The sequence below is a fragment of the Triticum aestivum genome, chromosome 3D (genome assembly GCF_018294505.1).
Source record: "Triticum aestivum cultivar Chinese Spring chromosome 3D, IWGSC CS RefSeq v2.1, whole genome shotgun sequence".
Taxonomy (NCBI): domain Eukaryota; kingdom Viridiplantae; phylum Streptophyta; class Magnoliopsida; order Poales; family Poaceae; genus Triticum; species Triticum aestivum.
The window spans coordinates 75,206,395-75,231,100 of NC_057802.1; the positions used below are offsets into that span (position 1 = coordinate 75,206,395).

A 24,706-nucleotide genomic window follows, 5' to 3' on the forward strand; every position below is an offset into this window, starting at 1 on the left:
TTGCTACCACGCACCACGGGCATCTTTTTTTGCTACAACCGGCGTTGCCATTTGCTGCTACGCACCACCGGTGGCAGAGAAAAAGCTATGACCGGCGAGTTTGTTTTTTTATGGGACCGGCGGCGATTTTTTGCTGGGACCGACCGAGTTTCTTGCTGGGACGGTGATGGCTACTCATCTTTTTGCTGGGACGACGAAGCTGCACCAGAGACGGACAGGAGGGCTGCGACGGCGAGTGTACAGTATGTTGCAACCGGCGACGGCAAGGGCCACAACGGCGTGGTTTGATGCGTAGATCACGAATGGATGGCGAGAGGGTGGACGTGGTGAAGGCGACGGCCGCGAAGGCGCCGGTGATGCGTCGACGGCCATGGCGAGATGGTGTGTTGCCGCCGACGAGGCAACCTGCGAGGGGCAGTTTGTCTACAGAAGGTCAACGTTGTTCCCATCTATCTTGATCTGATCTGAGACGAGGCGGTGGGGAAGGGAAAAGATGACGTGGGATTCTAATCTAACGGCCACAAATGGAGTCATCCAGCGGTCCTGGTACGACCGGCGGAGCGCTTCGGCCGGTCGATCGGCGCAGATCAGTGCCCAATTAAAAATACCCTGCCGACCACACAAAACCCCGAGGCACCCTTCCAAACAGCACCAACACCAACAGAACCCGTGGAAAGCACACAGGTGGAGGGTGGGCTCCCCACCGAACCGACAACCTTTGGCGCACGGCCAGCGGGTGGGCTCCCCACCAGCGTGAACACCCATGCCACCCCGCAGAAAACCTCGCCAAGATTCGTGCGCGTTGGAAACTGCAGGGGCATACCCGTAATTACCCCCGTCACCCAAAGGAGATTGCCTTTGTCCGCAGTTGAGACCCACCCACTCTCTCTCCTCCGCCTCCGAGATGGCCAGCTCCTAATCCACACCACCACCACCACCACCGCCGCCACCGCCATTTCCACTTGAGTCGGCCTCCGCCTTTGCCTCTGGGTGTGGCGCGATGGGGTACCTCCTCCTCTCGCCGTCGCCGTCGCCGTCGCCGCCGCTCGCGTCCCGGCACCGCTCCCCCGCCGCCGCCGCCGGCCGCCACCGCGCGCGGAGGGGCGCGGCCGTCGTTGCGTCGTGCGATGGCGGGCCGTCTTCGTCTCAGGCGGCCCGGTACGCGCTGGCGCGGCGGGCCGTGCTCCTCGGGGTCTCCGCGCTGCCGCTCCTCCGCGACACCGCCGCCAAGGCCGCCGCGCCCAGCAGCGCGGGTCTCGTGACTGGTTAGTGCGATGCTCCGACCCGGGATCTGTTTGTTCATGTCAATTCCGTCTTGTGTTGATATTCGTATATTAAAGCACTAAAGCCTAGTCTGTCAGTGTATTACTTTCTGACGAAAAGGGTTTTACCCTCAATTCGTTACTTTCACCAACGTTTGCAGTACAAAGAGTCAAATACTGTAAAACCAAAAACCTTCTATGGAATTGCTAATTCAAAGAGATTGAATGTCAGCCTGCCATCTTAGACTCTCACCTAAACATATCAGGTTGAAATTTTCACCTGACCTTATGACCTGACATTTCAAAGAATGTCACAACAGCCTGAATAAAACAGTGCAATCGCACACCTAGTGCAACTAAATAACACCATATGCAACCCTAAAAAAACACCATATGCAGAGAGTGACATGTCTTGTGTTGTAGAGATGCATGTGATGTTTCATGTCAAATCTCAAGACTATTTCTGTCGAAATGCAAACTTCCTCTAACTGTGGATCTTTGTTGCATTTTGAATTTTCACTAGAAAAATCCCCCGAGGCCCATTAGTTTATAAATATTGATTGGAACTACAAATTGAGTTTGGGCTGGATTTTTTTCCATACTATTGTACTTCTACAAAAAGATGGTGATGAGTCATGACTATAGATAACTCCTCAAACTAAATCTTACCCTTGGTATGTGCCACGCCACAATGGTTTATGTCTAGGTTTTGTGAAAGGTTCATACCTGAAGCATCCGTCAGTTTGGACATGGCATAAATCCTGTACTTAGTGCAGTTAGTTGTCATGAGAATGCTTAAACTTGATATTCTGGTGGAATAGATTTGATATTGGAGTTACACAGCTATGCTCTCATTATTCACGACTTATCTCAAGTGAATTTTGATCAGATGTCACTTTTTAAATTTTCCCGCAGTTTATGGCATGTCATTACCCCAAGGGTTTATTAGAAGAAAGGGGATCCTTGCCCCGAGGATAGATCGTCATGCTCAGAATTGCTACAAAACTTTCAAGATTGGACGTAATAAAGTCATCTGTAAACCTAACGATGCCATGCTTGATGGTCAGAATTCCTGCCCTCATTTAAATAGGCATATTGAAGATGGGATTTACAGTATCATTTATGACTTCCGTAGTAACCCTGTCAGGGTCTACTATGATGCATTCCTTTGCTTTTGCTCCCTGGTATAAATATTTACTAGTGTGCCTGGAAACTCTACTCCAAGATAAGGTTATTTTGAATTCCCTTGTCTTCGTGCTGCCTCATTGTCATCACACTGGAGTGCTATTTAGTGCTTGCATACGAATACTACTAACTTGGGAACATTTTGTAAACATAAACATACTGATACTAGATTACTAGTTCATTTGTTTTCCACATTTATGATGGCTTTGGAAAAATAGATAAATAGTTGACGTTGCTTTTCCTCTGTAGAGACAAAGGATGTCCCAAAGGTGGATGAACCTCAGGCTGGCGGGACTATGGTTGATGAACCTCAGACTGGCGGGACTCAGTCAGAAGCTCCTCTACTTGAAGCCCCTCAACCCGAATCATCCTTACCAGTGGTGCAAACACAATCTCCAGGGAATCCACTTGCCGGACTTCTGAATGCAATTGCGGTTATTGCCTCGGGAGTTCTTGCTGGATTGTATGGCACATCTCGACAGGAAAAGGAGGCCCTGCAATCTGTCGTCTCATCTGTAAATCATCTGCAAACCACACTCACTTTGACATATTTCATAATACTTGCTGATATTCTTGTGTAGTCTTGGCCAAGATCCTAAGGAAGGCAAAAGAGAAATGGACACAAATAGCAATGTGCATACCCATAGACAAACACACGTGTTTGTGCGCGTGTGTGTGCTTTGATTGCTGGGCGTGGGCATGTGTTTTATAAAAAAATGAACACTCTCAAATTAGGGTGTGCAGGAGCTTACATATATTGTACTGATTAAAACTAATTTTCGTTAGGCTTGAAAGTATAGGACTCACTTGAACCTTGCTAGCTTGAATACTCTTATTTCCTACCATGATGTTCTCAGGGAAACATGTCTTAAGTTGACTCACTTTGAGAGTGTAACTTGCATATGAATGCAATAAGATTAAAAATTATTATAAGTACTTTAATACCTTGAAATTTTTATATGTTCAAATTGATCCATGAAGACATTTATCTGACATGTCTAAATTGCTACTTTGTTCAGTTGGAGATCAAATTGGCTGAAAATGAGGCAGCGATCTCATTGATGAGGGAGACCTATGAAAAAAGGTTATTAGAGCAACAAGCAGCACAGAAGAAGCAATCTATGAAGTTCCAGGAGCAGGAAGCTTCATTACTAGATCAATTGGCTTCAACAAAAAAGACTGTAACATCACTAAGTGAAGAATTCAGAAGGGAGAAGGCACGGGCTGAGGAGCTCAAGGATGAAATACGGATATTGGAGAGTAGTATTGATAAAGCTGGGGATGATAAAGATGTGCTTGAAGCCAAACTGACAGAAAAGGTTGGTGAAATGAATGATTTGCAGGAAAAATTAAGTCTACTCAGCCAACAGAATGCTAGCAAGGAGAAACGCATCGAGGAACTCAACTCATCACTTTCTTCAAAGGAAGCAGAGTACCAGAACCTGCGCCGTTTCTCTCATCAAACGAAAGAGAGTCTTGAACTTGCAAATGCTAAAATACAACAACTGGAGGAAGAGATTCATACAACTAAAAATGATCTTGCTTCTAAGATATCGTCAATTGATTCACTGAGTGAGAAACTTCAAGTATTAAGCTCTGCAAAGAAGGAAGCCGAGGAAAAAATAAATGAGCTAATTAAAGAGTGTACAGACTTAAAGGCTTCTTCTGAGATAAGAGCGAACCACGATTCTGAACTACTGTCTGAGAAAGATGATCTGATCAAACAGCTGGAAGAAAAGCTCTCTGTTGCATTAAGTGCCTCTAGCAAAGACCATGAAGTCATTGCCGGATTGAACAAGGAATTGGATGCCACCAAAGCAATGCTAGACGATGAAGTTGCGGCACTGAAAAGCCTTAGAGATTTACTTAAATCCACTGAAGAGACCCTAAGTGATTCCCGAACTGAGGTTTCCAAACTTTCCGAGGACCTTGATGAAGCAAATAGGACAAATAAGGACCTGGTATTGCAGATTTCAAATCTCCAAAGCGAGTTCAATGAAATGCGAGAAGGTCTGACTTACAAGCTTGGAGAGGCTGAATCAGTATCTAAAGCTCTATCAGATGAACTGGTCTCAGCTAAAGAGATGATTCAAAAGGGTCAGGAAGAACTTGAAGCTACCTCTAATGAGCTTACTTCTGCCGTGGAAGCTCGTGATAACCTGAAGAAAGAATTGCTGGATGTGTACAAGAAGTTCGAGTCCACCACACAGGAGCTTGTTGATGAAAGGAGAATTGTGACTACTTTGAATAGGGAGCTTGAGGCTTTGGCTAAACAATTGAATGCAGATTCTCAAGCACGAAAAGTACTCGAAGCAGACCTGGATGAAGCAACCAGATCACTAAACGAGATGAACACGAGTGCAGTGTCACTCTCTGAGGCGCTAGAGAGCACTCATTCCAAGAATGCCACTCTTGAAGCAGAGAAAGAAATGCTATCAAAAGCTCTCGATGAACAAACAAAACTGACAACCGAGGCTCAAGAGAACTGTGAGGATGCTCAGAATCTTATCACAAGGCTTCAGACAGAAAGGGAGACTTTTGAAATGAGGTCTAGGCACCTCGAAGAGGAACTGGCGTTAGCGAAGGGTGAGATGTTGCGCCTAAGGAGGCAGATTAGTGCAAGCAAATCCCAGAAAACAAGATATGTTCCCAGAGCAAGTGCATCCACAGAAACCAGCACTGCTCCCAGAGCAAGTTCGCCCACAGAGACCAGCAATGTTCCCAGAACAAGTGTTCCCACAGAGACCAGTCAGACCCCGAACGAGCAGTCTGTGAATGATGGTACTCAGAAGACCGGTGAAATTGCTGCTGAGACTCCATATACTGTAAGAGTAAAGGCTAGGAGAGGAAAAGGTGGTGCGTCGCGATGAATCTGTCTGGTAGTCCCATAGAGAAGTGCCATCTTCCTTTCATTTTGTTTAGTCATCAGTTATAACTTTATTTTTCATACTACCATCCTGTAGCGTCGGTAGTCATTTCAGTGCTATTTAGTTTACTTGTGACGTTTGAGACATCCAGTTCCTTTCCTGTAATTCACGTGCTGCGAGTTTTGAGAATTTGAGGGTTTACATGTGTACAGGTTAATTTTTTGAACTGTCAACATGATGGAGAATTCTTTTATCTGTAGTTACACTGAATTGTTCATAGGTACTATCTGCTTGTTTTATCTACTTGCTAGAATCAATTTTCTGCTATTCACTGTTAATCTAGCAGTATTGCTTATTTTCAATTGCAGTAGGCCAGTAGCGCTACCTATACTTTGTGCATCATGTGTTTTCGGTTAACCCACATGCTCCTGCTTGATCACCTCAGTTCACACATTTTCATATGCTGGAGGCAGGTTTGTTTGTTCCCTGGGGATCCAGTGGTTGCTGCTACCAATTGGTTTAAGGGAAACATGGTGTATAAAACTTGCAGAGCTTTATTTTATTATATACTACTAGTATGTACGCCAAATTTCAAGGGATAGATACATTATATCTTCTCAAGGAATATACTCATATTTTGGATGAACATACTCCCAACATCTTTTTCATGGACATGGTTCCGTTCTGGTGAACACACTCTATTTCAACAGTATAATGAAACTTTGGAAGAGTATGCATCACAGATTTAATTAATATACTTAACAGAAAAAATGTCTCCCCCGTTCAGTTCTCCCTCATGGAGACACACCTCACCTGTTTATCTAGAGCACATGGCCCACACAGTCCAGGTTTCTGTGTTGTTTGGTTAAGTCACAAGTCAGGCCCCTACTAATAGATTGGCAGATATATTCTCAATCTAACATGAAACTGCAACACATTTTCTTATGAGTGGCAAATATTATGGGCTTAAGTCATCTTTGCATAATGGGCATGTGCCAGTCTAATTGAAGATCCCAACCTCAGGCAGTTATCCCATGGATTAAGTTGTATTGTTAATTTGTGAATCAAATCCTTGAGCTGAGGCAATCTGAAACTGAAGTCCAAGGTGAAATATGTTTAGGCATTTACTTTATATAGTTGATGATCATTGCAGAAGTTCTTGGTAGAACGACCGTCATGGCACTGGCATTGGGAGCATGTCCATGAGACGGTTCTATAGCACTATACCACTAGATGAAATAATCGGCAGATCGTCGCTTGTTTTAAAACAGTAGTGAAACGAAGCACAAAACATATACAGAAAAAAAGACTTGCACAACAGGTGAGATAACTTAATGAAACGAGCATGTAACAATACATGATTAAACATAAAAAAATCATGGTAATTTGACAATTAATTCTCAACAGCATGGCACTGGCTGCAAGGCTCCACAACGTTTAACTCAACTGTAGAGGGAACTTTCTCTAAGATGTAACTTCTCACAACCACGAGAGCTTTATGGGCTTCCATGATCATATTCATATTCCCAACTGAGCATTTACTAGCACCATCCGAACACCTAAGATCATAACAGACAGTGTCCAGTGTAAGGCGCTCTAGTGAAACCGCGTTCTCAAGAATATGGACTGTTAGCTCAACCATGCTTTTCGCAGAGCAGAAATCGATGATCTTCACATCCTTGATGCTGTCATGGCAGTGTCCTGGCATCTGCCTTAGATGTGAGGAATCACCTAAAACTGAATCATGCTCTACACTCTGTTGTGTTACCTGCCCATGATAGATATCAATGTCACTCATAACAGAGAAAAAACAAGATATGTGCTTTGAATTAACTGTTTCAATAGACACTAGATATCCTTGGGAAGATGAACATGACTTACACACAACATCAAGGTCTCCAAGGAAGGACAAGCATCAAGAAAAGAAACCAGAGAAAAGTAATCATAGTCCGGGCAAAAAGCCCCTGCTGATACCATGAAAGAAATACACAAGTGCTTGAGGTGGAGGAATTTGCCAGGTGAAAACGGTATGTCTGTCTGTATAAAAAAAAGAACACCTCAGATTAATAATATAGCAAGGAAATCGCCAGTAATAACCCAGAGTCTTAGAGTATTACCGCCAAAGATGAGGTTATGTCAAGAGTTTCAAGATTTGGGACCATCTGTGGAAGCTTGGCGCGAGCATAATGAACAACGTTCCAACCAGAAGCTGAAATCATAATGTCTAGCACCGCATCTCCAATTGACACTTCTACTACGCCACCAGTGTATTCAAAAACGGTGAGATTAGGAGCTTTGCTCTTTATAACCTCCAGATTTTCACAATCAGTGACCACCAACTGGCTGAGCCGCTGGAGCACGCAAGGTATCTTGAGGCAAGTTATCTCTTTGCAATACGTGAGTACCAATTCCTCCAAAGCAAAAGAACACGAAAGAAGGCACCCTAACTCGTCCCCTGTAATATACACTTCAGACAATTCTAGACTAGTCAGGCTTCTTAGGCAACTAAATCCAGCCATGGGACGGAAGACACAGCTGCTGAGACGAAGATCCCGAATTGTGTTTGCACTCCCATTAAGTAAAACTGAGCATGGAAAATTGTAATCCAAGTCATCATGCAGCAAAAGGGCAAGTTCTTCAATCCCTGGCTTAACAGCAAGGTGAAGCCAATCATTAAGATAACATGCGCTGATATTGGCAACATCATCTATTTCAAGCCTGAGTGCCTTCAGACCATTGCCTGAGTGGTTTCTCAGAATGTGGTAAATTATCCTGACAAGATTGCTCGTTTTTTCATCTGATGTTTTATTCTTTCTGTACAGGTTTTCATCGAAGATTGTTTCCTTACTGAAGGTGAGATCGGGATGGCATTTCCAGGAACGTTGAAACAAGTGTGACACGCAGGCAGCACGTGCAGCATCTCGCAGGGACAGCAGAGAATGTATATGAGCCCAGATTTCCTGCACGCACATGTGTTAGAGAAAAAAGTTCAACATTGGACTTGTAGAGGCGACCGGTTGCTTCAATTTGGAAAAGAAAAAATAAGGCCGTAGTGAGTACCATTCGGAACTACGTGCTTCCGCTAAGTCAAGTGCATTGCAGTAGTTAGATTGAGCATTGCGCAGAGAAGATCCTTCCCGCAATGTTATTAGTGGCTTTCCTAAGAAGTGCTGTTAGTGACTTGTACGGATTAAGTAATATGCAATCCATCCACGAAATGTGCATCCAGTAACTAACATTCAACAATGTTAGTCGGTGCATTTTAGTCAAACAAGATGCACTGGATGTGATACGTTGCACAATCGCACGTGATAAACAAGTCAGTTTTGCAACAACAAAAGGCAGAACTGAACATGTAACTTCAGCTAGGCTAAAAATATTAAATAGTATTCCCTCCGATCCATAATAAGTGTTGCAGTTTTGAACTAACCATAGTCCAAAACCGCGACACTTATTTTGGATCGGAGGGAGTATTACAATTTTACCTGAATATTTGTTAATATATCTAGAAGCCCGTGTAATAGAATGCAACAGCGCTAGCAGCTACAGTGAAGATACATGACATGAGCGTTGGTAACTAAGGTGAGAGGATAACAAATTACACAGACCAGATAAAATGTCATTCTACAATTACTAGAATATGCAGTTTAATCTTTAATTTTTTTACTAGAATTAGGAAGCACTGTATGAAATCAACACCTTAGTCCAAACCATAAAGCCAGTGAAAGCTTTCAGAGCAGCACTTAAATAACTTCTATCTTTCCTTGTGGAATCTAGGCACCTTGGGGCAAGAAATGGCCCTCACTTGGTCTCTCTAAAGTTTGCCAGTGCACATGTTTGAAATCACATTTGTCCTGCCCCAATTTTATTTTGCACTAATTTTGGTAAAACAAAACTGAGCATTAAACCAAGCATACTCTAGATCATGGCGCAGTCATTCAATAGTGTAGAAATGTATCCGTTATGATACGTTTAAACTTCAAACTAGTGGTTAGATATAGACACCCAAACAACATCAACATTCGAACTAGTAGTCTCAAACAACATCAACATCCAAACTAGTGGTGATATAGACACCCAGATTCTGGATGGAAGTGATATAGTGGACACATAATGGAACGTTTATTGAACTACCGAACATCAAGAAGCACCCTTCATAGAGAATAGTGTGTCATGCTTTATGAGATTATCGGCCGGACGAGGATGGCATGTGCCAGATCTAAATGAGAAAAATACTAAGGACAAGTTACAGATTGAAGGTTCTGCTAAGTATAAATAACAAAGATCGTGAATATAATCACAACAGGAGAATATGGTATAAATGTGTCATGTGTGGCCCTAGGAAAGTAGGAAGTCTGCTCCTTATCAAGTAATATTTGCATTTACATAGCATCAGTGGCGAATCTAGAAAGAAAATTGAGGGTGGGCTCAAAGTTTACGCTGAGAAAATTAAATGCTCTTGTGAAGAAATAATCCTTTTGCGCAAATATACTAAAATTTTCCTAGATTTCTACTAGAAACATGTAGTATTTACTAGAATTTGTTGGAAAATATCAAAGTTTGAACAAAAATTCGAACATGTTCACTAAAATAGTCATTATCTCCCAACTAGAACTAAACTAGCTACTGGCTTAAGGGAAACAACCACTGACTAGAACTAAACTAGAAAGCAATTAGTTCCAGATGATTGACATTTCTACTGATTAGAACTAAACTAACTAAACTACATATGCAGAGAAAAAACTAAACTACAACAGCAATCGTCCAAGCACAACACTAAACTTGCTACTGACTAGAAGTCTAGAACTAAACTACCTAAGTGGAGAGAAGAAATTGGACACATGAGGAGATATCCACCGGCGAGCTGCCGCACAAGGGAGCCTCGAACACAGGTCCTCCCTGGAATTTGGATCCCTAGCTACCTCAGATTGTCAGCGATGGGGTGCGGTCGTGCACGTGCGGGCTGCCTCGCTACAGCTTGTGCGTGGTGCGCCTGCTATCTGTTCCTGGCCTCGTGATGGGCTGGTGGCTTAGATGTGCCTGTCGGCCTACTATTCCTGGGTTGGGCCTGCCGATGCTTAGTAGTAAAAAATAAATTCATGATTTTTGAGGGTAGGCTCGAGCCTATCGAAGCCTCACCGGTAGATTCGCCCCTGCATAGCATAGACCCGCCAATGTGAAGCTAGAGCAATCGTTAAATATCAGCAATTTATGACGAACCTCTGGAAGGCTTGGCCCTAAACGTCACAATTTTTTACCACCCAGAGGTTTGTCTTCTTGTAGGTAGGTCAATTCTTCCCTTTTGGCCAATGAAGCAATCAATCCATCTGCAACACATCGTACATGGTTAAAAAGATGTCAATATAAGGAAACAACAAGCACAGGCACAACCAATTTGTTTCTATTATCCAACTTGTGCACAAGGAAATAAAACTTCAATTAACCATAAGACGTAGGTATATCTGCAAAGCATCACCTAAACTCCGCTTCATCAATCTGCTCCCTCCCATTGCCACAAAACATTACTCCCACTTATTTCCGATCAGACCACTAATCTTTGGTCAGTTCTTGTACAGAACCACAATTTTTTTCTTCCTCCATGTCCACCATCTCAGAACTAATAATTTGCACTACACCGGACCTGACATCTTGGCCAATGTCATTGTGGCAAGACTCAAGTGCAGAGTAGATATTGTGGTTTTGTGCCAAGGAAGTAACCCAACGAGTTGGTGTTTTGTGCAATTTCCTTTTATTTTTTCGACAAAGTAGAAATAGAGTCTAAGATGGAGCTCAAACAAATAAAGGAGCTCTTGTGTCAGGTACTAGAGGGAGTACATGGAAGAGGATTGGATGGCTAAGACTAAGATGACTCTTAATTCTATCTAGATCTATGGCTATCTGTGTATCTTCTTGTTACTGCTGCTATTTTTCCTTTTGCTTCCAAGTCACTCTTAATTCCCTACTCTTAACTCAGTGAACATCGATTCCTTTAAGCAGATACACGCGGCGTAAACAGAGAAGAAGCTTACTGCGGTGGGGCTGGATCTGGTGGTGACGCCGATCCCGCTGCATCGACATGAGCCGCTGGAGCGCCAGCAGCCCCATGACTCGATATGTCGATGACGACTGAGGGTGGGATGACCAAGCCTGGACAAGCGTTCTGCCTCTCGGTAAACTCGCTCTATCTAGAGCATCTTCAATAGATGGTTCAAATTTTGACGGTCCAAAACCGGAGATGTAAATTTTGGACCGTCAAAAAGTGCGTTTTGGAGTTCCGAAAAAAAGCCAACTCCAACAGATGATCCAAATTCATGGTCCAAATGAGCAACTCCAATAGACGGTCCAAATTCATGGTCCAAAACCGGCCAGCAGCCGCCCGGCAGCTGTTCAGCCGCTGTCCAGCCACTGTACAGCCGCAAATATTTGAAAATAACATAAAAAATTCATGTCCACAATATCAAATTATTACATAGTTCTTCAGATCCAGGAGATGCAATGCAACACAAATACAACATAGTTTTGTACAAATACAACATAGTTTTGAACAAACAAATAATGAATCTATGCGGATCTTTTGCCATGCCATTTTACTGAAAAAGGCTTTCGCCCCGCTTTATAGATAAAGCAAACCGCCCGAATCAAACAGCCAACAGAGTTCACACACACACACAAAACACACACTCAAAGTCACAGCCGCACAGAACGCACGGTACCAAAGGGGTTAATGCTGAGGGCACAGCTCAACAAGCCCTAAGAACAAAAGGACACACACACAAAAAAACCGCCACGGATGGGTCCAGCCTAATCAGGTTCCGGCGGTGGTGGCGGAAGCGGGGGCGCCATGCGGAAGGCCATCGATCGAAGGTCGGTGAGGAGGGTGTCGATGGTGCTCCGGTCCTGGGGGCGGCTAAGCGGCCGCCGAAGCTGCAAATAGCCACACATTTTGAAGATCGCGTCAGTCGCACGTCGCAAAGGAACTTTCTGAATAACGAGCTTGTTGCGAATATTCCAAAGCGTCCATGCAAGGATCCCAATGCACAACCATCTAATATGGCGGTAACGCGGGGAGGAGGCATTGATCTCCGCGAGTAGGTCAGGGAAGTTGGAATTGCACCACTGTCCGCCGACCGTTTCACGGAAGCACGACCACAGGAACTGGGCAGTGGAGCAGTTGAAGAAAACGTGGTTCGAATCCTCCACCGTGGCGCACAGGGGACACATCCCGTCCCCAGGGCCATTGCGCTTGCGGACTTCCACCCCAGAGGGGAGACGTCCCCGAATCCACTGCCAGAGGAATATCCGGATCTTGAGGGGGAGATGAATGTCCCAGATCAGGCTAAAGGGCTCAGGGGCCAGCGAAGGGGCAATGGCAGCATACAAAGACTTCGTGGAGAAGCATCCTGAGGGCTCCAGACGCCACGCCATGGAGTCGGTGGCGCCCTCTACCTGCATTGGCAAGAGAGCGATGTCCTGTAGAAGGGCGTCCCACGCGTCAACCTCCTGGGGGCCAAAGGAGCGCCGAAAGGCGAGGCGCCCTAAGTCAATAAGGGCCGCTTCGACGGAAATTCGGGGATCTGTCGCAATGGCAAATAAGCCCGGGAAGCGGGCGGCCAGAGGGGAATCTCCAAGCCAGCGGTCGAGCCAAAACAGGGTCGAGGACCCAGAACCCACCGAGATGGAAGTGCCAATCCGGAGCACGGGGAGGAGCTGAATCACCGCCTGCCAGAACTGGGATCCCCCAGAGCGCTGGCAGAAAGCAAGAGGTTGTCCTCGGAGGTACTTATTCTGAATGATGGTAAGCCAGAGGCCGCCCTCCCCGTTGGCAATACGCCATAGCCATCGGGTGAGGAGAGCAATGTTCATGCGACGGGAGGATAAGATCCCCAGACCTCCCTGGTCCTTGGGTTTGCAAATGTCCGGCCAGCTCACCATATGGTATTTTTGCTTGTCCCCCTCGCCAGCCCAGTAAAATCTGGACTGATATTTGGCCACCTCCTGGTGAAGCGTCTCATGGAGTCTATAGAAGATCATGAGGAACCAGAGAAGGCTAGCCAGCGAGGAGTTGATGAGGATTACCCGCGCCGCCTTCGAGAGCCACCGGCCCTTCCAGGGCTTGACTCAGTGTTGCATCCGGGTCACGGAAGGGCGGAGGTCCGCTACGGTGAGGCGAGAGTCACTAATGGGGATCCCCAGATAGGTCGTGGGGAAATAACCCAGGCGGCAATTAAGCCGGTCCGCAATGCCCTGGGCCTCCACCGGTGGGTATCCCAGCACCATCACCTCGCTCTTATCAAAGTTGATGGTCAGACCGGACATCCGTTGGAAGCAGAGGAGGAGGAACTTCAGGTTGGCAATATCGGACTCGGAGCCCTCAACCATTATTATGGTGTCATCGGCATATTGTAGGAGGGAGACCCCCCCTCCTACAAGGTGTGGGACCACGCCGTGAATGTGGCCGGCCGATTTGGCTTTGTCAAGAATGGCCGCGAGGGCATCGGCCACCATGTTAAACAGGAACGGTGAGAAAGGGTCGCCTTGGCGGACCCCACAGAGTGTGGGGAAGAAGGGGCCGATCTCACCGTTAATGTTAATAGCGGTCCGACTGCAGGAGACAAGCTGCATAACTCTGGTCACCCAACGGTCATCAAAGCCCTTACGGAGTAAAACTTCCCGAAGGAAGGGCCAGTGCACAGTGTCATAGGCTTTATGAAAATCAAGCTTCAGGAATACCGCCCGTTGGTGCTTGGAGCGGACTTCGTGAAGGACCTCGTGGAAGACCAACACCCCATCCAGGATAAAACGGCCCTGCATGAAAGCCGACTGATTTGGGTGGGTGATCGAGCTTGGCACAGAACTGCCAGGAGTCCACCGCCGACATGGATCGGTGGGGAGAGGAGCGCGCAGAGGTCCACTTGGCCGCAACCGCCTCCCTGAAGCCCGCTTGGTTGAGCCAGAAGAGCTCGAACCTGAAGCGAGGCGGGGTGGGAGGACGTTCATCGGCGGTGGAGAGAAGGAGAGGGACGTGGTCCGACCCAATCCGGGTAATCGCACGAAGCGAGGCCAAGGGGCATCTAAGTTCCCATTCCGGGGAGACTAGGACGCGGTCCAGGACGGACCGCGTCGGGTCGGCTTGGCGGTTAGTCCAGGTAAACCTGGCACCCGTCCGCTCAAGCTCACAGAGGCCGAGATCCGCGATGCAGTCGTTGAACATCTGCATCCTGGGGAGGTTGATTCGGTCATTATTCTTATCATCGGGAGAGCGGATGAGGTTGAAGTCCCCTCCAACAACCACCGGGAAGGTGGAGGCGGAGACCTTCCGTTGGAGCTCATCAAGGAAGGTCGGGGAGCGGCGGTGGTCCGCCGGCCCATAGACAATGACAACCTCCCATTTGAAGTTGAGCGCCCTCTCGAAGAGCTCCATGCTAACGAAGAACTCGCCCCGGTCCATCCCGCCAACCTCAAAGGTGGCATCCTTCACACCTAAAAGGATGCCTCCCGAGTGCCCCGTGGTCCCACTAGAAGGGAGCCAATGCCAGGCGAATAGGTGGGGGCTAAGACGCTCCAGCTCGGGAAGAGAAAAATCCGTGCGCAAGGCTTCTTGAATGGCGATGATGTCAATGTGTTCGTCACGCACGTAATCGACGAGTTGGCGGCGTCGGCCATCATGGCCGAAGCCGCGGATGTTCCAAAAAAGGGCCCGCATCTAAGCCCCCATCGGGGGGCTGCTTGACCCCAGAACACGAGATGCGCTTTGGGCGCGGAGAGCAGCAGTGCGGGACCGAGTGCGCCCACGAATGGCCCCGTCGCCTACCGTAGGGGCCTGATCAGCGGTACGGGCAATCTGCTCCTCATGGGTCCTACGCAGGCGAGCCCGGGTCTCAGCTAGCTTGCCATCAAGAATCTCGCGAGCCCTAATGGCCGCGATCTGCTCTAAGGGGGGACCCGCTTCCCCCTGAAAACGATGGCCGAGTCCGTGGCCACCTTGGCAAGGTGTCTAAGAGGAACGGCCTCAAGCGTGGAAAAGGGACAACAGGAAGAACTGGGAAGGGCGGAATCCACACCTGACTCGAGGTTCCGGGCAGCCGCCCGGATCTCAGCACGCTCGGCGATGGACGGAACTGAGGCATCGACCGGGCGAGCCGCATCGAGGCGGGCGCTGCGGCGAGACGCAGTCACCAGCGTCGAGGAGGAGCGGGGCCGCCTGGTGTACGCCACCGTCGGGGGAGGGATCATGGAGACCGGAGTGGTGACGACCACGGCCACCGCTGAAGCCGGGGAGGCAGGGGAGGTGGGGTGGGCGTCGGGGACCACCAGCGGGGGGAGCGGGGCGACGAGCTCCAGGGTGTCGCCAGACGCATCCCTCGCGGGCGGGGGCGCCGGAGAGGGCTCTCCGAGGGGTGGGGTACCACCGTCACCACCCGTGAGGGCCGGGGAGGTCGGGGCCGGGGGGGGCGGTGGTTCCGGGACCGATGGAGAGGAGCGGCGAGCGGAGTCGGCGGAAGGAGAGCGGGGCGACGAGGGGGGGCACGACGAGCAGACCAACACTCGAGATGTCACTGACCGACTCCGAGGCAGGGGGAGAGGGCGCCACTAGGGGTGCGGCCAGCTGGAGGGCCATCGCGAGGTTCGCGGCGGACACTCGGGTGCGGCCCTGCCCGGAGCCGCCGCGGCCCGAGGGGGGGTTGGCGGGCTCACGAGACGGGGAGCGGGAGCGCTCAGAGATGTCGTCGTCCTCCTCGTTGTCGTCGAAGCGGGAGTGGCGGGGGCGCCGGTGGTGGGACCCATCGGCATCCGCGGGCCCGCCCCCCTGGAGGCTGTCAGCGGAGAGGCGGGGGCGGCCGATGTGGTTCGGCGGCTCGGGGCAGATGGTGAGGTCGTAACCGTCGTCGTTGAAGAAGACCCGAAGCGTGGTGTGGAGCTTGGAGGCGTCCAGGCATTTCACCTTGACCCGGACCTCCTCCTCCTTGCGCAGAGAGAGCTCGTCGACCACCACCACCTTGCCCAGGATCTTGGACATACTGCGAATGACCCTCTCAGACCGGGCCACGTCTGGGAGGCCGGCGATGAGGAGCCAGGCCGTGTCCAGGACCGCCACGGCCTTGGGATCCCACCTCGGCTCGGAGATGTTCACCACAATCCCGTTGAGGGCCAAGGTGATGTTGTCGCTGCGGGTGCAGAAGCCCATGCTCATGGCGTCGGGTAAGATCACCGAGAAGGCGTTGGGCGCGGTGGAGGTCACCTGCCAATCCCACTTGCACTGGCAGAGGTGGTTGAGCTCGGCCTCGATCAGCTCCGGAGTGGCGACGCCCTCCCCCACGACCGTCACAAGGGCCAGGAGCGAGGGGGAGGGAGGCGGGAGCTCCGGCACCTCAATGTGGAAGAAGCCCATGTCCTCGATGCCGTGGCCGTACATCATGATCTCCTCCGTGACCGGGCACTCCGGACAGAGAACCGCGGGGTGCCCGGCCTCCTTGCAGAGGTAGCAGGTCGGTGGGTTGGGACAAGCCACCTGGAAGTGGCCTGACAGGCCGCAGTTGAAGCACGGCGGACCCACGGAGGTGGCGACGGCACTCGAGGCCGGAGTCACCACGGCGGCGGAGGAGGCGGCAGGAGGAGGGCGAGGCGGCCCCTTCTTCTTCTTCTTCTTAGCGCCCGGGCGCCCACGGTTGCCGTTGCCGCCGTTAGAGGGCGGAAAAGCGGCTTGGGCGCGCGGGGGCTGGTAACGCCGCTTCTCAGGGGCGGTGGACTCGGAAGCGGGAGGAGCTTGACGCGGAGGAGAGGGCCGGCGGTAGCCACGGCCATCGTGGGCCGGCGAGCGCCGGGTCGGAGACCGGCCTCGGGCAGGGGAACGCCGCACAGGCGAGTTGCCCCGGTCCCGAGAGTCCTCGCGAGGCGGATCCCGGCGGGCAGGCGAGTGGGAGCGGCGGTCATCCCGCGTCGGGGAGCGGCGGGATTGGCGGGGAGGGGAACGGCGGGGGTCACGGGAGTCGCGGGCAGGGGATCGGCGAGCCGAGCGGGAGGTGAGCTGGCTCCGGAGGTCAGCCTCCCGCCGGAGGCCGTCGGGGGAGGAGCGCGGAGGGTCGCGGCGGTCATCCGCGCGCCGCTTCGGGCGGGATTCGGCGTCGCCCCACTCCCGGGTCATGGCCGGCGGCGGAGGCGGGGGCGAGGGGGCGCGGCGGCCGGAGGGGACGAGGGAGGCGGCCTGCGAGGCAGCAGGATGGGAAGCGAGGGTCGGGGCACGGGAGGCTCGGGGAAACCCTACAGGGGGCCAAATCAAGCGCCGGGACGGGCCAGACCGCGCCAGGGGGCGCAGCTGGGCCACACCACGCGCGGCGGGGCTGGGCGGCCGGCCCACGCGTCGGTCAGCGGCCCGCCTCCCGCCTGGGGGCCCATTGGCCGACAGCCCGAGGGTAGGTCCAACAGGATGGGCCCCAGGGAGGCCCATAAGCAGAGCGGCCCGAAACGACCTGCCCGGGGCAACCAACCGGGGCACGAGGGTTTCCCCAGGCGCCGCCGCGGAGGTCGCCGCCGGGGCAGGAAGGGGACGACGCGGCCAGGGCACGGCACACCGGCCGGCCGGAGATTGGGAGGGAGCGGCAACGAAGGCGGAGATGAACGGACGGAAGGGAGCTCGCCGGACAAGGATGCCCGAGAGCGCGAGCGCCGGCGGCGGCGACGGGCCGGCCGGAGCAGAGGCGGACGCCGCCAGCGCGGGGACCACCAGGAGGCGAGCGCTGCACCACGGTCAGCGCGGCCGGCGACGCCCCAGCCGCCAGCACGACGCCGCCGGGGAGAGGCCCGAGACCCCAAGGCGTCCCCTTTTTTCGACCCAGGAGACGGCAGCGCGCCCGATGGCCGCCGGTGGCGCCGATCGGTCCCGCGGGAGGCCGAACTCCCACCCCTGGGAGTCGGGCCGCCGGCTGGGACGGATGGAGGTGGCCGGACCGGGGCACGGGGCGGGATGCGGTTGCGGCAGGCGATGGGGCGGCCCGCAGCAACATCGGCCGCCTTGGCGAGGCCAGTCCAAGACTCGCGCGGAGGGACAGCCGGAGGCGACGGCGGGGAAACGGGCGAGGGGGTGCCGGCGGGCCGGCCGCGGGCAAGGTCAGGGGCGAGGGCGGCAGCGGCGGCGGCGTCGCCAGAGCCAGCGCACGCGAGAGCCATCTCCTTTTTTTGAGCCATGCCATTTTCAATGCTCTTCCATCAAATCTTTCTGGAGTTGGTCATGCACATCGCTGTCTCTAATCTCATTGTACACCTTCATGAAACATCTGATGTGATGTTCTTTTCGCATGGGGTTAACAGGAATGCCCATCAAGTGATAGAAGTTGTAATCTAAATTTTTTCCACGCTCGTTCTCAATGATCATGTTATGCATGATCACGCAAGCGGTCATGATGTGCCAAAGGATCTTTTGATCCCAAAATTTAGATGGTCCTCGCACAATAGCAAATTGGGATTGCAAAATCCCAAATGCCCTCTCAACATCTTTTCTAGCCGCCGCTTGTGCTCGAAGACTGGGTTATGCTGCTTCACTTCATTGCAAATGCGAAAAAACAAGTCTTTCGACATTCTGAAACGGCGTCGAAAGTAATTCTCCGGAAAAACAGGTGATGATACAAAGTAGCTGCGCACCAACCGTTTGTGCGCATCAATCCGTTCTCTCCGAATGAACGCACGACCATAAACGGAACCACTGTGCTTCGATTTCTTCCTCTTGTGCATGGCCACTAGCATAGCAATCTCCTCTTCTTCATGCAAATCAAATTCCTCGTCCGACGATAAATCATCCACGAAAGAGGAGTCAACCGATCTCATCTACAATGCACACAACCACCGTCAAACATACTATCCAATCCCAAGTTAAATCATCAAGTTTTGTCATTTTTTTACCTTGGGGAATTCCGTCGAACACCTTGTGCGCGCGGCGGAAGAAGATGGCCGCCGGTTGGATTGGCTGCTGCTGACGGCTGCGGTCGGCTCCGGACGGCGATGGTGATAAGAAATGAGGTTGGAGGCCGGCCAAGAGGAGCTCGGCGGGCGGCGAAGACTAGTTCGGCAGCCGGGCGGAGGGCGGCGGGGAGGCGGTCGTGCGGCCGGCGCAACGGCCGTGGACAGACTCACGGGCGACGGGAGGAGGTCGGCGGCAGCCTAAAAGACCCGGCGGAGGCCTACGGCGGTAGCCGGACCGCCGGAGGGGCCGAATCCCGCGCCGGCTACCACTCGATTCGGCGGCGGACGGGCGGCGGCGGGGAGGCGACGGGGGCGACGGGCGGCGGCGGAGGGGATGTGGGGTGGTCGCGGCGCCGACGGCGAGGTTTTGGGCGGTCACGGCGGCGGATTCCGGCCGGCTGTGTCGCGGGCGGGCGGACGGGCGCGGGCGGGAACGGAAATGAAGTGGCGGTTGGGCGTTCGCGGACGACGGCTAGTTTTGGACCAGATGCATCATATATATTTGCATCGCGAGGTGTTGCATTTTACATCACGAGGAGGCCGCGGTCTAATTTTTTTTTACATATGAACCGTCTGTTGAAGCAGCGTTTTTTCCCTAGACGATCTAAAAGTTAATTATTTTTACATTTGGATCATCTATTGGAGATGCTGTTACCTGCAGCAATTTGAACGAGGGGAAGAGGGTGAAATCGCATCGGAGCCGCCGCCGATCGCGAGAGGAGGGGAAACGCACCCGTGATGCAAAAACTGTCTTTTGGGCCTTTTTGACGGGGAAAATCGTTCCACCACAGCCCCTATGGGCCTGTTTGGTGGGCGCGGCTATACCTCGCTTCAAGCCTCGCTTGAAGGAGGCGCGAAATGGGTGGCCCGGGTGCGCGCGAGGCCACAGCCTCGTTTTTTCCCTTTTCTCATGTTTTTCTTTCTTTCTTTTACTTTTGTTTATTTATACTTTCAAATATTTTAAATAAGTATATTATAGAAAAACACTTTATGTAAAGTACATTTGAAAAAATGTTAACAAAGCATTTAAAAAATATTAAATACATATAGATAAAATAGTTCTCATGTATACAGAAAAATACAAATATACATGCTGGTTAAATATTAAATTTGTAGGTCACAACACCAAATGCGCCTTTTGCAGGTCACAACACCAAATGCGCCTTTAAAATTTGTAGGTCACAACACCAAATGCGCATTTTGCAGGTCACAACACAAAATGCGCATAGTGTATTTAGAAAATGTTAATCAAATTTGCAGGTCACAATACCAAATGCGCCTTTTGAGGAGATGATTGGCCTCGCTGGGTGGCTCGCCAGGTACAAGCTAGGCAACTCGCTGCTTCACCCCCTCGCCGCTCCAGGCCGTCAGTACCATGGACGAGGCTGCATGCTAGCGTGCGGAGGAGCAAGTGGCATGTCCAAGCCAGTGCGTGGTTTAGCAACTAGTTTCTCCAGGCCGACACGTGGGGGAGCACGGAGGCACAGACATCGTGGCTGCCATGGACGAGGCAGTGTCGTACTGCTCCTCCCGCGCCATCTGTTGTCGTCAACATGCGCGGAACGGCGCGCTGCCGGTGGAAAAACAAGCTGGCTTCGCGGAGATCAACAAGGCGGCCAGCACGTCCGTGGTCGTCGTCGATAACGAGGAAAAGTAGATCATGGGAGGCCGTCGCAACTTGGGTCCATAAAGGCCGCCGCCGGCGTGCACAGCCGGTGTCTTGCCTGCTTCGCAGCCATCATCGTCCCCGCCCTAAAGACCAACTCTGATCCATGCTTCACGGAAGCAGAGGCCACCCTTCCCCTCTGGCTGAAGTATATCGCTCCGGTGCCACTCGGGGGGGGGGGGGGGGTGGAGGCTGGTCTTGCCCTTTGCGCTGAAGCATATCCATCTGGGACTCATGACGGTCCGATGAGCGGGCTGCCAGACATAGGGAAGACCTGTCGTGGAAGGGGAGATCCGCCGCGGCTAGCCGTAGACTAGTTTTTAGTTAAAATATGTCCAAAATGTAAATATTTTCATCCTGTTTGTATGAGTATCATCTGATTTTCATGAATTTCGTCCAGTTTATTTAAACAATATTTGAAATGTATACGGATAACATTGAATGACCAGCTCTCGTATACATGTCCACGGACTGGTCCCGGTCCATGGAATACGGTGTCTGCTTTGCTGGTCAGTCGTTGGAGACGCCCTAAACAGCACCAAATGCGCCGTAGCTTGCAAAATACGTAAAAGTGGTGCTATAACTTGTCTCGTGGTGCATATACGGTGCCTCCGTCCGTATGCCGCCGTATGTGCAGTCCGCGTGGCGTGACAACTGGCGACTGGCCCACATGTCCGTGGGTGTGAGGGTCGCTTGCGCTGGGTGATATGCATGCGAGTTTTCTTTGCAGCAAACCCCTTAGGTTTAGGTTTAATTAAATGTCCCCGAAAAGCCCTTGATCTAAGCTAATAACATAGGAAAAAAATAGTGCGTAGTTGAACGGGTTACGAACCTGGGACCTTCAGGTTAAATAACATGCACGCTAGCCAGCCGGACGAACAGTACTTTGTGTAGAACTTTTAGCTGGAAACCTTTTTTTGAGGGAAACTTATATAGTCTCTGTCGCTTTACAATTTCCATTCTGTTTTTTTATTCAAGTTACTGTTTTGTTTTTATGATATGTAGATTTTTCCCATAAAAAATACAACAATTATCAATATGCGATTATTTTATTAATTGGTTATTCTATTTTTACTATTGTGTAGTTCGAAGAGGTAAACATGAACATTTTCTAAAACTTATGTGGATTTAAACAACTCAACCTTTATTATAAAATATGTGTAATTTTTTTGTATCTTCATTCAGGATAACAAGCACGCACAATTTTTGTGTATCTTCTTCACTGTAATTTTAGAATACATAATTATTACAAAATCAATAACCATGTATTTTGAAAATTGTTCAACATGCATTAAAAATCATTGTGTAAAAGCAATGAATTCGATAAATGTGTTAAAACATGCTAAATGTGTTTGTAGAAATGTAAGAATAATTTTACACAATATTTGTTTAATACATGTTGAACATTTTATGAAATAGATGTTGTAATTTTTCTGAATACATGACGGGCATTTTTAAAAAATACATTTGAAATTTCTGAATACACATGATAATTTTTCAAAAATATGTTGAATGTGTTTCTCAGATGCACTAACACTTTCTTTAAATTTGGGGCAGTTATAATATTTGCTTACATATCTTTATTCAAATGGGAAAAATAATATCAAAAAATAAACATGAAATTGAAAAAAAACTTGTCTAGCCCATAAGAGCGCAATATATATAAAAATCATAATAAGAGAAATAGTGATACTATTCATCACCCAGGATGCAGAATAAGTTATTCTTCACCCGAGGTAATTTAGCGATCATTTCATAATTAAATTACATTTCGAATTCAAATAGTTACATTTTATTGATCCACTACGTAAAATTTGGCATAAGAAAATAAAAATATAGGTCATAAGACAAGAAAAATTGCAGTTTATGTGTATTTTACACTATGTTTTTACGTTTGTAATTTTACATAACATAAAATATTTTTTACGACGATCATATTTTTTTTTACGGTCTCTTTTTACGTCGGAAATAAGACAAAACTTACGGAACGTAAAATTACGGTGTATTGATGGTAAAATAGAGGGGGTAAAGAATAACTATTCCTCACCCAGGGTGACGAATAGTCAATCCCATAAGAGAAATGCTTGAAGATGTAAAGAGCACCTCCATATACAGATGTCTAGCTCATAACGTCAGCTTGGGCGGGCTGTCTTGTTTGGTGGGAGTGTATGTATCTTCTGCACCAGGGCATTAAAAAATGTTTGAAAAAAATCCAAAAAAATAGTGCATTTACACAACATCAATTATGTTTTCACCAAAATTCAAATCAAAAGTCTAAACATTGCTTGAGATACAAAAATGACAAATTCGACATCAATGTGCTAATGGGCCAAATCTGAAGCCGAACTTGTCGTATGTACTATTCAATGTCGAATTTGTCGTTTTTGTATCTCGAGCAATGTTATTGTTATTTGAATTTTTGTGACAACATTCATTAACATTATGTAATAAATGCACTAAATTATTTTCGAATGCCGCTAAAATTATTTTCAATTTTTTCGGAACATTTTTGAATGTGCAACGGGGTCCGGTGCATAGGCAACACCAAATACCCCGGTCCACCAGATACGTCCGCCTTGTTTGGTTTATCGGCTAGCTCGCTACAGCGTTCCACCCTAAAAGAAAACCGAAAACCTCAGAAAAAACATGTGCGCCCAGGTAACCTTATTATAAATAGGAGTGTATTTCCATATTTCACATACATCTATTGTTGGTGCAGTGGTTAACACATGTGCGCCCAGGTACTGGGTTCTAACCTTGCCAACACAGAGGCGAGATCATCTACAACGCATGTAGAAAGCTACGTACATGCGACAACGCTTTAGAGGCGGAGCTAGAAGCGTGCAGAGAAGGCTTGGAGCTGGCCTTGCACCGATCTAACCTACCTATTCTGGTTGAGTTGGATAGCGCGGAGGCGGTGTCGATGATTACAGCACGCGAGATGGATAGATCGTCACATCATGCACTTATAAAGGAGATTCGTAGGTTGGCTGGAAGCGATGCTAGGGCGATCTCTTTTACTCTTTCACTAGTAGAAAACTGGGCTTTGGTCACAGGGCAATATTCACATTAGTCCCGGTTCAGTCACGAACCGGGACTAATGTGAGCATTGGTCCCGGTTCGTGCGGCCAGGGGCCTGCCGGGCCTCGTGGGGGCATTGGTCCCGGTTCTTCCGGACCCATTGGTCCCGGTTGGTGGGACAAACCGGGACCAATGGGCCACGCTCCTGGCCCACCACCCTTTAGTCCCGGTTCCTACCACAAACCGGGACTAAAGGGCTGGTCCTAGTTGCGGCCAGTGTTTAGTCCCACCTCGCCAACCGAAGGGCGCTCACACCAGTTTATAAGCCCGTCCCTCTATGCCTTGTTGAGCTTTTCTTAAAGTGAAAATAGATGCCCTTATAAAGGGAATTTCACCTAAATTCACAGTAAATTTCATAGAAATTTACTATGAATTTAGGTTTAATTTTCTCTATAAGCGCATCTATGTTCATTTTTTTATATTTATAAATAAATAACCTTAATAAATAATAAACTAAATAAACCTTAATAAAATAAAATAAAATAAACTATAGTAACTACAATAAATAAACCTTAATAAATTAAGTAAAATTAGCAGCAGTAAAATAAATAAAAATAGCAGCAGTAAAATAAATAAAAATAAAATAATTAAAGTAAAATACATAAGTAATTAGAAATAAAATAAATAAGTTTTTGTTGTAAGTAGAAACAAAACAAAACAAATAAAGCAAAAGAGAAAAAAAAACACGAGCC

At 49.2% G+C, this 24,706-nt stretch overlaps 1 protein-coding gene across 2 annotated transcripts; it reads left to right on the plus strand.

The window, feature by feature from the left end:
• Nucleotides 1–877: 877 nt before the first annotated feature.
• Nucleotides 878–5,577, plus strand: LOC123077521 (MAR-binding filament-like protein 1). Of its 2 annotated transcripts, XM_044499802.1 has the most exons (4): nucleotides 878–1,265; nucleotides 2,178–2,324; nucleotides 2,697–2,962; nucleotides 3,467–5,577. In XM_044499802.1, exons 1-4 carry the CDS (start codon nucleotides 1,001–1,003, stop codon nucleotides 5,315–5,317), a joined length of 2,529 nt encoding a protein of 842 aa, XP_044355737.1. In that variant the 5' UTR covers nucleotides 878–1,000; the 3' UTR covers nucleotides 5,318–5,577. The 2 variants fall into 2 exon arrangements, with proteins under 2 accessions (XP_044355737.1, XP_044355738.1); XM_044499803.1 differs by lacking the exon at nucleotides 2,178–2,324 and having other exon boundaries at nucleotides 879–1,265.
• Nucleotides 5,578–24,706: the final 19,129 nt, after the last annotated feature.